The sequence below is a fragment of the Pimephales promelas genome, chromosome 4 (assembly GCF_988280905.1).
Source record: "Pimephales promelas chromosome 4, fPimPro1.hap1.1, whole genome shotgun sequence".
Classification (NCBI taxonomy): Eukaryota; Metazoa; Chordata; class Actinopteri; order Cypriniformes; family Leuciscidae; genus Pimephales; species Pimephales promelas.
Window position 1 is genome coordinate 8,778,829 of NC_142772.1, and position 14,052 is coordinate 8,792,880.

The 14,052-nt window shown below is 40.8% G+C and overlaps 1 protein-coding gene across 3 annotated transcripts in view; it reads left to right on the forward strand.

Moving 5' to 3' along the window:
• The window catches only part of sik2a (salt-inducible kinase 2a), a 51,239-nt gene that overhangs the window by 9,418 nt on the left and 27,769 nt on the right, over positions 1–14,052 (forward strand). For 2 of the 3 annotated variants that reach the window (XM_039662297.2, XM_039662296.2), the window contains exons 4-5: positions 902–1,063; positions 13,899–14,023. In XM_039662297.2, coding sequence (XP_039518231.2) covers positions 902–1,063; positions 13,899–14,023 — 287 coding nt within the window. Of the gene's footprint in view, positions 1–860; positions 1,064–13,898; positions 14,024–14,052 lie in introns of all 3 variants that reach the window. The other variant, XM_089129910.1, reaches the window with a different exon arrangement.

Genomic DNA, 14,052 nt, shown 5'->3' on the forward strand with positions numbered 1-14,052 from the left:
GTACCAATTGAGCATCGTTGCAACACCACAGCCTACCTGAGTATTGTTGCTGACCATGTCCATCCCTTTATGACCACAATGTACCCAACTTCTCATGGCTACTTTCAGCAGGATAATGCGCCATGTCATAAAGCTGGAATCATCTCAGACTGGTTTCTTGAACATGACAATGAGTTCGCTGTACTCAAATGGCCTCCACAGTCACCAGATCTCAATCCAATAGAGCATCTTTGGGATGTGGTGGAACGGGAGATTCGCATCATGGATGTGCAGCCGACAAATCTGCGGCAACTGTGTGATGCCATCATGTCAATATGGACCAAACTCCCTGAGGAATGCTTCCAGCACCTTGTTGAATCTATGCCACGAAGAATTGAGGCAGTTCTGAAGGCAAAAGGGGGTCCAACCCGTTACTAGCATGGGGTACCTAATAAAGTGGCCGGTGAGTGTATAAACTTGCATTTATGAGAAAAAAAAAAGTATTGTTTCTTTAGAATTGGACTTTTTAACCCACAATTCTGAGAAAAAAAGTCCGAAATGCGTGAAACTGAACATGAATTGATTTTGGCACAGCAAACTACTAACATTATAAGCAAGGCAAAATAAAAATGATTTAATTTGAAGTAAATTACTTGCATTTCAATTTATTTCAAATGAGTGTGGTGAACCCCAGCTGTTCAGCTTTAAATAGATTTTGTTCGCTGCAATATTTTTGTCGAGTCCAATACAGTATTTAATCAGGACTACTATGACCAGTGCTGTTAAACAGATGTTCCCCTGCCCTTCCCTGCTCATTGTCAGAATCTGCATTCCATTTTCATTAAAAATTCATGACTGTGACATGTTGCCTGGATGTGCAGATGACGACCCAATAACACCTGATCCCTGTCTGGCAACACAGACTACCTGGCCAGCCGCGGGCGGCTCAGCGAGATGGATGCGAGGAGGAAGTTCTGGCAGATCCTCTCAGCGGTGGAGTACTGCCACGAACGCAATATTGTTCACAGAGACCTGAAGGCTGAGAACTTGTTACTGGATGCTCACATGAATATGAAGATAGCAGGTAAGTGATGTACCTTTCCTTCTTACAGTCTGGATGATACTGTAGGTGTCAGTGACACCAACAGGCTTTAAAGATGCAGTAAGCGATTTCCAGATCTCCAAAATGCCCGAACACGCAATGCAAGAAAGGATGTCTCTTTATCATAGCTGAATCAAATTATAATAATTTGAAGAAGACGAATGATTGACAAGGAAGGAAGAACAAAAATGAACAAACAGAACACAAGAATATATACAAGTGTACAAGAAAGATAAACAATGACACTGAAAACTGTCCTGTTACGCTCTCTCCTCCCCCATTATGAGTGTAAACGCCCCCTACTGCTGATTGGCTACTGGTGTGTTGTGGCGCTCAGTCCAATCCACTTTTAACAGTGTTTCTCGGAAATCGCTTACTGCACTTTTAAATGTTTCTTGATGTCAAATCTTTTCTTCTATCCCTGTTTAATATGATGAAACAATTGCAAGATGAAACATTGCTCTGTTTGTTTGAGCAGTCTGAAATGTCAACTTCTGGTTCAATTAATAGTATGAGTTTGGGGCGGGACTTTCTGTAATAAGCTGCGAGGGCGGTTGGAGTGTTTTGGATAGGAAATCCGTTCGGTGCAATCTGGTGCAGAAATATCACTTTTTAGGTTTTACCTTCAATTTCGAAGGCAACCATTATGGAATGCAAGATGAGAAAGTTAGATTGGGCAAAAATAATAATATGTGAATGAAAATCAAATCTACTTTTCACGTCAAAGAGTTCATATATATATAATCCCCAATTATGAACATGAACTTACATTGCAAAATCTTCTAAATTTCTTCATCTTTGTTAATGTTAATTTTAACATTTATGAATACATTATTAATACACAGTTCTGTTTTCTGTTAATAATTTTAATTGACCTTAGCTAACTTGAACTAACAATGAACAATTTATTTGTATTAATTAACATTAACAGAGATCAATAAATACTATAACGAATGCATTGCTCATTGTCAGTTGAAGTTAGTCAGTGCATTAACTACGTCATGTTAACTGGGACTTTATTGTAAAGTGCCTTTTTTGTTTTGCTTTTTAATATAGTTTTATTAATTTTATTTCAGTTATAGTTATTTTAGTGCATCAAGTTAAACTAAATTAAAATCAGAAATGTTTCCTTGGAAACTAGCTTAAATAAATTAATATTTAATTAATATTTTTCAATATTTTTTTCAATATTTTATTTTATTTTTGTTAATGTTCATTTTAAGTAACAGTTTTAGTTATTATCCTTTGTCATATTCATCAAGAACTTAGAAATAAGTAATTAGACATTTAATTTTTTATGCTTTTATGTTTATTTAATATGCTCTTGAAACTGAATACAGCTACTTCAAATTCCTGAAGATTTTCTGCTTTATTTTGGAATAAAAATGTGTAATTGCCCGATCCTCACTGGCTCTGGTGCATTTCACAAGGCAAATCAGATATTTTTCTCACAGTACGCACACACACACACACACACACACACACACACACACACATAATGCCAGGCAAAGTCTATCAGAGGATCACATATTTACTCGGTAACATCAGTTCAAACTGGATTTAGTTGCACAGTTAATTCCACAGACGTACTCCTAAGTTAGAATGACCCCAACTCATGTAGTTCATCCAGTACACTTTTACAGTAACATAACCCTGTTTGTACACTGCAAACCTGTGGTGAACTTGCCTTGGGAAATAAATCTATCATGTTACATAATAGTTTTTTAATAATAATATTAATTAATATTAATATTAATAACAATAATAATATTAGATGTTTTGAATAGCTGAGGAAGTGCCTACTACTGGGATCGACCAGATGATTAAATGGCCTATAGTTAGCCATTTTTATCAGGATAAACAGAGGACCCAAGAGCGAAGGCAAATACAGAAACAAAGTTTAATTGATAGCTGGGTAACTATCAATTGATAGCAGTCAGCGAGGATGACACAGTTTTAGGAGATAAACCCATGACAATTTTGATTATCTTTATTACCCATTAACTGTGAATGATTGACCTATTGACAAAAGTGTGTCAAATTTTGTAAGTAAATTTTGTGCAAAATATGAATTAAGTTTCAACAGTGATGTGTGCAGGGTACAATATCTTGCTGAAAGAGGCTACTTCCAGCAGGGAACACTAGGGGTTACTTAACTGTAACTCTTGTTCCCTGAAAAAGTGGAACGAGATGCTGCGCTGCTCAATGGATTGGGAACATCTTTAAACGTGACCAGCTGTGTATATAGTGTGTAAACATGTCAATAGAATTGAGCCGGAGGTAATATAGCCTCGGTCGATGATGTCATCGGCGTGCACCCGCGACGCTATAAATAGATGAGCCGCAGGTGCATCGTCAAATATTTTGTTTGAAAGGCAGTCCCAGGACATCTTCTGCATCTCGCAGCATCTCGTTCCGCTTTTTCCAAGGGGGTAATCCATCAGCCGGAAGTTGAAGCCTCGCGGGAGCCACTATTGTAGCAGAACTTCACCTGCTGTTAGCATCCCATTGACTCCCATTCATTTTGGCGTCACTTTGACAGCGAAATAACTTTACATCTGAGGCGTCCAAAGAAAAAATTGTCCATTATTTATTTCTAAAGAAACACGAATATGTATAAAATGCTCCATTACTTTTTTTGTATTTTACGTTACGGCCCCGTTGAAGCCGTTTTTGTAAAAATAGGCTAAAGATTGCGTCGTAACCACGGGACTTTCAGTCGCACAATAGAGATATTACCGTATAGACAGGAGGTGAAGCTCGCAGGCTGTCTTTTACTGAGGCAATCGGGGGGACATGGAGGCACAGAGTCAAGGTAGAAGCCCATAAATAGAGAGTCTATAAAAGCAACGGGACAAAATATTTCATAACGTTAACGTTTTTGAGGAATTAGGTGATTCGGATTTGCCTTGGCACAGCTACTAGAAGATTTTCAACTGTCAGACTGTCGTCACGCTCAGTTTGAGCCTGCGCAGTCGCTCAGACATCAGACAGGAAGTGCATGTGCAAGACAGGAAATGGGGTCACTGTGTCCATTTTTTTTACTGTCTATGGCTTTTTCAGGGAACAAGGGAACAGTTAAGTAACCCAGAGCATTCCCTTTCAAAAGCTAAAATCGATGTTCCGCTGCTGCACATTGGGAACGAAAATGCCCACGCCACCGTACTTGAATGTGTCTGGGCCCCTTACGGTTGTGTAGGTGTGCATGGTCTTCTTAGTGGCAGCAGCCTCTCGGTTGTGGCCCATATAACAGACGAACAGTTGCACTGACTTAGGCCACTGGCTAGTGCGGTGAACGTAGGCCTGAAGAGCACAGACTGGGCACAGTCTATAAGATCTCTCCTATTCTGGCATTGTGAACGGAGGAGGGCAGAAGGTCTCAAGAGTGACAGGATGTACAGTCGAAAAAGGAACCTTACGCAGATAGTCAGGATGAGGATGCAAAATCACTTTCACTATTCCTGGGGCAAAGTCTAAGCAGGATTACTCGATTGACAGAGCCTGCATATCTTCAATTCTTTTTAAATAAGTTATTATATAGGTTATAAGACCCTCTAGAACTATTGCCAAGTCCCATTAAGGGATCTTGGTTCTTACAGGAGGCCTCAGTCGCCTGGCCCCACGAATGAAACGAGTGAGCAGAGAATGTCTCCCTAGTGGCACCCCGTCAACAAAGGCGTGGCAAGCCGAAAGAGCAACCACATAAACCATGAGAGTGGCGGGGCATGTGCCTGTTTATATTTTTTTTTCTGCAGGAAATCCAAAACTGAAGCAATCTGGCAGTTGACTGGATCTGCATTATGAACAACGAACCACCTTTCAAAGACACCCCATTTATTGGCATAACTCTAGTCAAGGAGGAAGTCCTAGCACTTAGAATGGTCTCAAAAACATCAGGCGAAAGCCCGGTGTCCCTCAGTTGGTAGTTGGTATCCATCAGGGGCCAAACATGAAGGTTCCACAAGTTGGGCCAGGGATGGAATATCGTGCCCTCCGCCTGAGACAGAAGGTCCCTTCTCTCCGGAATCGCCCACGGCGGCCGTTGAGGAGTGATATTATCTCTGAGTATCAAACATTGTTCGGCCAACGCGGTCAATCAGTAAGAGGCAAGAACTTGTTGGCGAACTCTGGCTAGAACTGGCTAGACGGGAGGAAACATATACAGGCGCTTTTTGGGCCATGTGTACGCCATCGCATCCAGACCCAGGGGGGCTGGGTGACTCCGAGAGAAGTAGAGGAGACATTGCGCTGTCTGATAAGAGGTGAAGAGGTCCACCTCCACTTCATAAAATCTGGTCCAAATCTGTTTCACTACTTCCATGAAAGTTTCCATTCCCCCATCCATAATTTATGTCTGGACTGTAAATTTGCTCCCACATTCAGATGCCCTGGAATGTATATTGCTAGGAGTGACAGGAATTTGTCTTGGGCTCAGAGAATATTCTGCCTCGCTATGCTGTTCAAATTGTGTGAGCACAGACCTTCATGGTGATTTATGTAAGAGACTCCCGCTGTATTGTCCACCCACACTAGGACATGACAGCCCCTCAATTGAGGGAGAAAGTAATTCAGGGCCAGAAATACAGCTGTCAGCTCGAGGCAGTTGATTTGACAATTTGGACGACCTCTTAAGACCACTCCCCAGCCCGTCAGGGAGGTGTCTGTCGTTAGCAGTCTGCAACAACAAGGCACCTCTAGAGTAGGACCCAAGGCGAGAAACAAGGGTCTGAGCCACATACTGTAGATAGTGTATGAAGCCTTCAGTGCGTCACTTTTATTAGCCTTTGAGTATTGGCCATGGATGAAATCCTCAGGCTCTGAACCACAACTGAAATGGTCTCATGTGCAACAAGCCCAAACGGGTTACCTTGACTTCTGATGCCATGTAAACCTAGCACTCTTTGATACTGACGAACAGTGAGATACTGGCCTAGACTGACTCTGCTTAGGGTATGATGAATGGCCTCGATTCAAGCGGGAGACACTCGTGCCCGCATCGTGATCGAATCCCAGACGAGTAACCACCCCGAGTAATTCCTCGACGGATTTATCGACGTACGAGGAACGCTCAGAGAATGGCTGCTCAAAGTCAGCAGACCCAAGAGATTCATCATCATCCCTCGCGTGAGCCAAAGAAGCACTGGAGAGTGCTTCGGGATCATCCGAGGAAATGTGTGGATCTGGTGAACAAGCAAGCAAAAGGGACGAACCCGTCTCTTACTTGTCCGCCAAATCCATTCAGGAGCCCCACGATGCGACTGCGAAATGAAAGAAGCCAAGATGAGCACAATGCATTTTGACAGTAAATAATTCACAATGCTCGCACTCGGTTGACTCCAATGTAGCGACCGCTTGCTCCTCCCCCAAACACACAAAGCAATAAGCGTGTGTATCCAGTTCTGACATAGGACGAGAACATGGAGGGACACAGCTCTGACTCTGCAGTTGACTCATTTTTAACCAGCTGATATATTTTAACTTAAACCCTTTTCACTTGTTCTTGAGATGAGAAAGAGAGAAATCTGCACACTGCCAGTTTTGAACACTTACTTCTAACAAAGATCTGAAGTGAGTTGTCTGGATAGAGAGAGATTGCTTGACGCAAACATACACAGAGTATCATTATAGGCACTCTGATTGGTCTGAAGCTACGCAGCAGAATGTGAAGCACTGTGGGGTGACATTTCTCCCATAACCATCATTTAAAAAACAATATTTTGCTTGACTTGTGCCACAGTAGAAATTCTTTTGGCTTGGACTAGACGGAATAACCTTTGTTTCCCTTGTGCATCGATGAGCCTTGGGCGCCCTACACCCTGTCATCAGTTTGTGGATTGTCTGTCCTCAAACCACTATTGGTAAAAATAAATTCACCACTGCAGACTGGGGCTACGTCTACATTAATCCGGATACATTTGAAAACTGAGTTTTCGTTTAAAAACGCTCTCCGTCCACCCAGACGTTTTCAGGTGCTTCCCAACACACCTGAAATCACTATATTCACCTTATTGCGCATGCGTAAAACCAAACAAAAGATCACTGAGATGAAACAGATGGAAAAATAAATAATAAAGTTATGACAATATCCTGACAGGATAATTTTATTTAGCAAAATACCTCACCTTTTACTGACTCCAGGTTGCAATCAGTCACCATATGTTTGGTCTTAAACACAACTGCTCTCATGTATTGCCGCAAGACAGGAAATGTGAGTACATTTTCTGTCATCTTTGCAGGACTGAGTGTGCAAAGTAACACATTTTAGCAAAAGTGTGAAAGTGAATGGCACACAACAGGCATGATACCAGTATAAACATTTAAATATCTATTGGAACAAGATGCGTCACATGACTAAACTTGCGTCATTGTTTTTAAATAGCACCGTTTTGACAGACCACACTACATTTTCAAATGTATCCACTTTGAAGAGTGTTTTCAAAAAGCTTGGTTTTCATTAATAAAAATGCCATCTCAGTGTGGACAGAAGGCTAAAACGGAGAGAAAAGGATACGTTTTCAAATAAAAACGTATTAGTGTGGACAAAGCCTGGGACCAACCCAGCCTTGCATTTTCAGAGATACTCTGACCCAGTCACCTTGCCATAGCAATTTGGCTCTTTTCATCTTCTGCTCAGATCTTTATTTTTGCCCATTTCTCCATACACGTATAATATTTGCATATATTAATGGTGTTAAATCTGCAATATAGGCCACTTTTCTCACTAGATCATCATCAGTGTAAGGGTCAAACAGGTCAATTTAGCTCAAAGGGAATTATTAATTAGGGAATCTTGAAAGAATCACTTATACGCCGAGCAACTGACTGAGCTGTTCCAATTCTAATACAATCAGTCTCTTCCAAACTATCAAACGTTTGATATGTTTTGTTTTGTCCTTTTCAAGCATGCAGTCATAGTGTTGAGATGTAAAATAATGACTGTTACATACTGATGGGGTGGAGGATGACACATGCTATCCATAAGTACCAGTCACTGCAGAGAATAGATACTTGTGCCAGACCGTTTGTCTGTATTTATGTCATACCAAGCTGAGAGAGAGACACAGAAAATGCATTATAAGGCGTTGCCATTGTGTCACTCATGCACTTAGATAACAGAAGTGAAGTGCTCCTCATCACAGCAGAGGCTTTTTAAAACACGTCTCCATCTTTCAGAGTCATTTCTAAAAGGGGTTTTATTTGTTTTTCTAAGGGAAATTTTATTGAAGATGTTGCTGGAGTTCACAGTTATGTTTCATTGGCGTATCAACTTTGATGTCTCGCCTTAGAAACTGAGACAATCATTAACACAGTAAGAGCAGATAAATAAAATTAATGTGAACAGCATAGCTCAGATAATTTGGTCTGGGAAGAAGTTAATAAGTAATGTTTGAGTTCATTATATTGAAACCCAACTTTTCATTGGAGACTTTATTTTGGCAAATCTGAGAACAGGGTTAGAAACTGTTTGTACCTCTTCTAGAACCTTACTTATAGAGTCAATGGAGGCTGCTTGAAAATACAGTTTTAAATCAATTTGAGTTAAAATGCCATTTTTACCATGATTATCTGATATTATTGCTAATATGTAATCTCAACAAATAGTTTGAGATTTCACAATTTGTAAAAAAAAACCTTTGTGAATATTTTGTTTTATTCAGTGGTTCAAAACATGTATCAAACTTATAAAGTCACTTGAGGTTAGTAAACGAGGCTTCATTGCGTCATATCTGTACTTAAAGGGTTAGTTCACCCAAAAATTAAAATTCTGCCAGTATTTACTCACCCTTATGTTGTTTCAAACCTCAATGTGTTTATTTGTTCTGCTGAACACAAAGGAAGATATTTGGAAGAATGTTTTAATCAAACAGATCTCATTCCCCATTGACTACCATAGTATGTATTTTTTCCTACTATGGTAGTCAATGGGGAATGAGATCTGTTTGATTAAAACATTCTTCCAAATATCTTCCTTTGTGTTCAGCAGAACAAATAAACACATAGAGGTTTGGAAAAACATGAGGGTGAGTAAATACTGACAGAATTTTCATTTTTGGGTGAACTAACCCTTTAAGTGGGGTTCTTTTGTTGCTTTTTTATTTCAAGAGTTTGCAGATAGGGGTGAACTTAATTAAAGTCCACATTACAAGATAAAGGTAGCCTACAAGGGCAGGATGAACATGACAGAAATTTTGCTACCGTATTTTCTGTAATATTAGACATATTTTTTTCATCTCTCAAATGTGTTGCAACTTATATTTCAATAAGTGATATGATATAAGTTATAAATATAAAATAAATATTATATAAGTGATATACTGCAATTCAAAAGTTCACCTGCCCATTCAGCCTTAAAAGTAAATAGTAAACTAACTTGGCTTTCTGTCTTTTGAGGAGGCTTAAACCCGAGGCTCGGCTCGAGCTCAGAGTTAAACCCCCTATAATGCTACTGCGGATAGATGGAAAGAGAGAATTTGAGTAGGAGATGGGGAGGAGGAGTGCTGCTGAAGAATTTGCCAATGGGATGACGCATTGTCTGGTGCTTATATAGTAGGCTTGAAATGATGATTGACAGGACTGAATGTTTAGGCTCCTCCCTAAACCTATGTTTGGTACTTCATTTAATATCAAGCACAAAAAAAATACACAAAGCAGATTCATTTGGATTTGTGCCGAATGTAAGTGGTAATATGTGAGCCCATGTTTATTTGTATAGCCCATTGCTCATTTTCTCTCAACAATGCAATTTTGACCCAGGGTAACTGTCAAGGATAACCTTTTTTTTCAATAGTCTCTGACTAATCAAGGCTTTTGTCTTCATTACTTTTAGAATTTAATTTCTGTAGTACGTTGACATAGAACATTCTGTTTTATTTTCGCCTCAGAGCATATTCGTTTTTTCTTCCCGCTCCCATGCAATCATTACTCTACGTCAATCAGCTGTGACGTGCATCAAATAATCTTTAAATTATATAGATTACATTACACAATTGAACCTGTCAATTATATGCTGGGAGTAAAGATCAGGGGAAATGCGTCACTGCTGGTTGTCTATGAGTAGGCGCAGACCCTCCCCGAGCTGACACACAGCCAGGAATCTATTTAGCCATCTGGACAGTTTATATGTACAATTACTTGTGTTATATATTAGTTTGCACCAGTGACCAGATCTGTCAGATAAAATGCTATTAGTTTTCATATTGGCTTCATAACACATTTTCTTGCTTCGCACTTGGGATTTAAAAAAAAAAAAAACCTAACCCCAAGAATCAAACTTTGTTGAATAGCTCATCCCAAACCAACCAGGCTCTCAACTTACTTTCATAATTTCTAGTTAAAATATTGTAATGTGATAATTAAATATTTGCCTCTTTATCACTACAGCTCTCTCTATTCTGTTATAAATTATTAGCTCGATATTCTGCCTCAGAAACCTGAACTAACTTTGAACGCAAACGCTCCCTAAGAAGGCAATGGCTTATACGGCAGCAAGGCAACAAGTCAGCTGCCTAAGCTTTGGTCTTTCAATTGATTTGAGCGAATTCGCCCACATTAATGACACCAAAATGGGCAAGAACCCCTCCGATATTCTTCAGCAAGTGTAAAAATGTATTTGAAGAAGCTTGACAAAGACACACTTAGTTTCATTGTGGCTTAGGTTCTTAAATTAGTTGTGCTGTTCAACAAGTCAAATGACAGATTCTTTTTTTTTTTTTTTAAGGGATGCATTCACTTAAATGCAAATAAATGTGAGATCAAGTTTACTACTGTTCTTTGAATTTTACTTGGTGAAATCCAGTCATTTCAATAGAAATCCATGCAGTTGGGTATTTCACATGAGGATGAAACATTTCCCCACAAACAGTGCAAGTCAAATTCTGTTCATATTTTTTTTCCAAGCACATTTTACCAATTCCAAACCACATCAATTTAAATAAATACTATTCACTTTGTGAATAATCATTTAAAAGTGATATATATTTGTTAATGATGGCTGGAAGTGAAAAACGCCTTATTCGGAAGTGAAAAACCGCTATTCAGTTTTGCATAATTATTAAGCAGTCATAATGTGAGGAAAATTCAGGTGGTGTGGACCATAATCAACCCCAACTGTTGGGTAATGGAGCTAGAAGTTCAATCCAGTGAAGGTGGCCATAGAATGTATTCCTCCTCGACAGAGGGGGGCTGGGTTCTACAGCCAGTACTTCATAGTTCCCATGACGGTTAGAGGGTTGCGTCCAAGGGGGTAATCCATTGACTGGAAGTTGAAGCCTCGCGGGAGCTGCCATCTTGTAGTAGAACTTCACTTTCGTTAGCATTCCCATTGACTCCCATTCATTTTGCCGTCACTTTGACGGCGAATAACTTTACATCTGAGGCGTTTGAAGACCCCATTTGTCCTTTATTTATTTCTAAAGAAACACGACAATGTATAAAACGCTCCATTACCTTGTAGCTTATGTTATGGCCCCGTTGAAGCAGTTTTTTGTAAAGTTGGCTAACGATTGTGTTATACCCACGCGACTCTCTGTCGCACAGTAGAGAGATTACCATATGGACAGGAGGAGAAGCTCGCGGGCAATCGGGGAAACGTGGAAGCAAAATGACAAAATAATTAATCAGAATACCTAGCAAAAGTGTCTCCTGCTCCTAGCTCATGGACAACTCCTACTTACTCTCCGCCTCTGCATGTTTGGGAAGGGAATGATTCAGATTTCTCATGCCACAGCACTAGAAGACAGACGGGTTGCTCACGTCACATCAACGTCGTCAAGCTCTGTTTGAGTCTCAATGGAGTTCCAATGAGATCGCTCTGTCCACTTCTTATACTGTCTATACTTGCGCCCCATTGGTCTCTGAGGTGATTCAGGTTCAAAATATTAACTATCCCTATTATCGCGAGACAAATCAGGTCCAAGGGCTGGTTTGACATGATAGATCTCAAGGACGCGTACTTCCACATTTACATCCTTCCTCAACACAGGAAGTTCCTGTGGTTAATTTTGGTAAAGAGAAAGCATACCAATACCTGGTTCCTCCGTTCGCCTAGCGTTATCCCCTTCGCCAAATGTATGGATGCAGCACTGGCTCTGCTGAGACTCCAGGGCATAAGGAAACAAAATTATATCGAGAACTGGCTCATCTTAGCCCCGTCGGAAGAGATGGTTGTTCGTCATTGAGGTGCCCTTCTTCGCCATATAAGGTGCTTGGGGTTGAGACTTAATGTCAAGAAAAGCTCACTGTCTCACCAGAAGAGAACTATGTTCCTGGGAGTAGTGTGGGACTCTACTACAATGCAGGCACAGCTGTCTCCTGCTCATATAGAGACCATCTTGACCACAGTCACCAACATCAAGATAGGCCAAGCCATCACTTTCAAACACTTTCAGAGAGTGCTGAGGATTTTGGCAGCAGCGTCCAACGTAAGGAGAAGGATGAGGCCTGTCATCCAGGGCAGGGTTCTTGTTTGGAACCTGGCCGTGATTATAGAGGGATTATCCCTAGCACCTTTCAAACCCATTGACGGGGTGTCAGGGAAGTTTTTGACTCTTAAAATGGCTTACCTGTTAGTAATTACGTTCCCAAAAGATTTTGGGACCTGCATGCTCGTTTCTCCCTCTCGCCTCGAGTTCACTCCTAGGACGGTAAATCCCATTCTCCACCCTAGGCATGGCTATGTACCCAAGGTGCCATTGAATGTGGCACCATCTGTGAGTGTGCAGGCTTTTCTTCCTTCACCACACGTGTCAGCAAATCAAGGCTACACTTATAATGCCCTGGAGGCCTATGTACGTAGGACCTACGTTTGGAAGTAGTCAGACCAGCTATTAGTACTTAAGAAGGGTTCTCCTGTCTCAAAGCAGACAATTAGCAGGTGGATTGTGGAGGCTATTTTCCCCTCGCCTCTGCTGATAAGAGCCCACTCAACTAGAGGAGTGGCATCCTCTAAAGCCTTGCTATCAGAGGCTTCCCTTCTAGAAGTCTCTGATGTTGCTGGCTGGGCCTCCCCACACACCATCATTAGATATTATAGCTTGGATCTGACCTCCATGCCGGCTTCTCAAGTCATCTTGTCCTGAGCTGTGCCTAGACAAGCTTCACATCATGAAAGGCACTTGTCAGTGTGGCACAGTGGGTATTTCGTGTCGTCTTCTAAGCAGTGCAAGTTATCTCTTAAGAGAACGACTTTAACCCTTGTTCTCTGAGAAGAGAACAAGGTGCTGTGTCCCTTTCCACACCTTCAGAGTGCCTGAGAATGACTGGCTTCGACCTATCAGAAGCTATCACTGTTGAGTGCCGGCTCCCCTTTGTAGCTTCTGTGTATGCCGTCACATTACGTCATGATGACGCAACCCCACTCGAAATTCTACACTTGCTTCAGACACTTTCATGCTGGAGGTGTTCTTCAAAGAGTCATCTTCGACACAGCATCTCATTCCCTTCTCAGGGAATCTCATTCCCTTCTCAGACGTTTTTCACTACCACCCCCGTTATCTATTATATATCACTATTAAATTCTATACAAAATCAATTGTAGTTATTTAGATTAATGTGGTTTGGAATTGGTAAAATGTGCAGAATATTGACTTACATAGTAATTGCAACAGATTTGCTGTGTTGACCAATAAAAAGCTACTTAGTTTGAAAGTGACTTCTGTGTGAGCTGAGCTTCATACATTGCTACACCATTGACAATATACAACGGACCTTTTTTGCCTGTACATTTTTTCTTATGTACTTCCAAGCAGAATGAATATACTAATGCATACTATATACTGATGCTGACATTGACTTTTCTTTTTCATTTTATCTGCTTCAGATTTTGGCTTTGGAAACTTCTTCCGTCCCGGGGAACCCCTGACCACTTGGTGTGGAAGCCCACCATATGCAGCTCCAGAGGTGTTTGAAGGACAACAGTATGAGGGTCCGCAACTGGACATCTGGGTAAGAGCTTGGCAATACACTATGTCAGA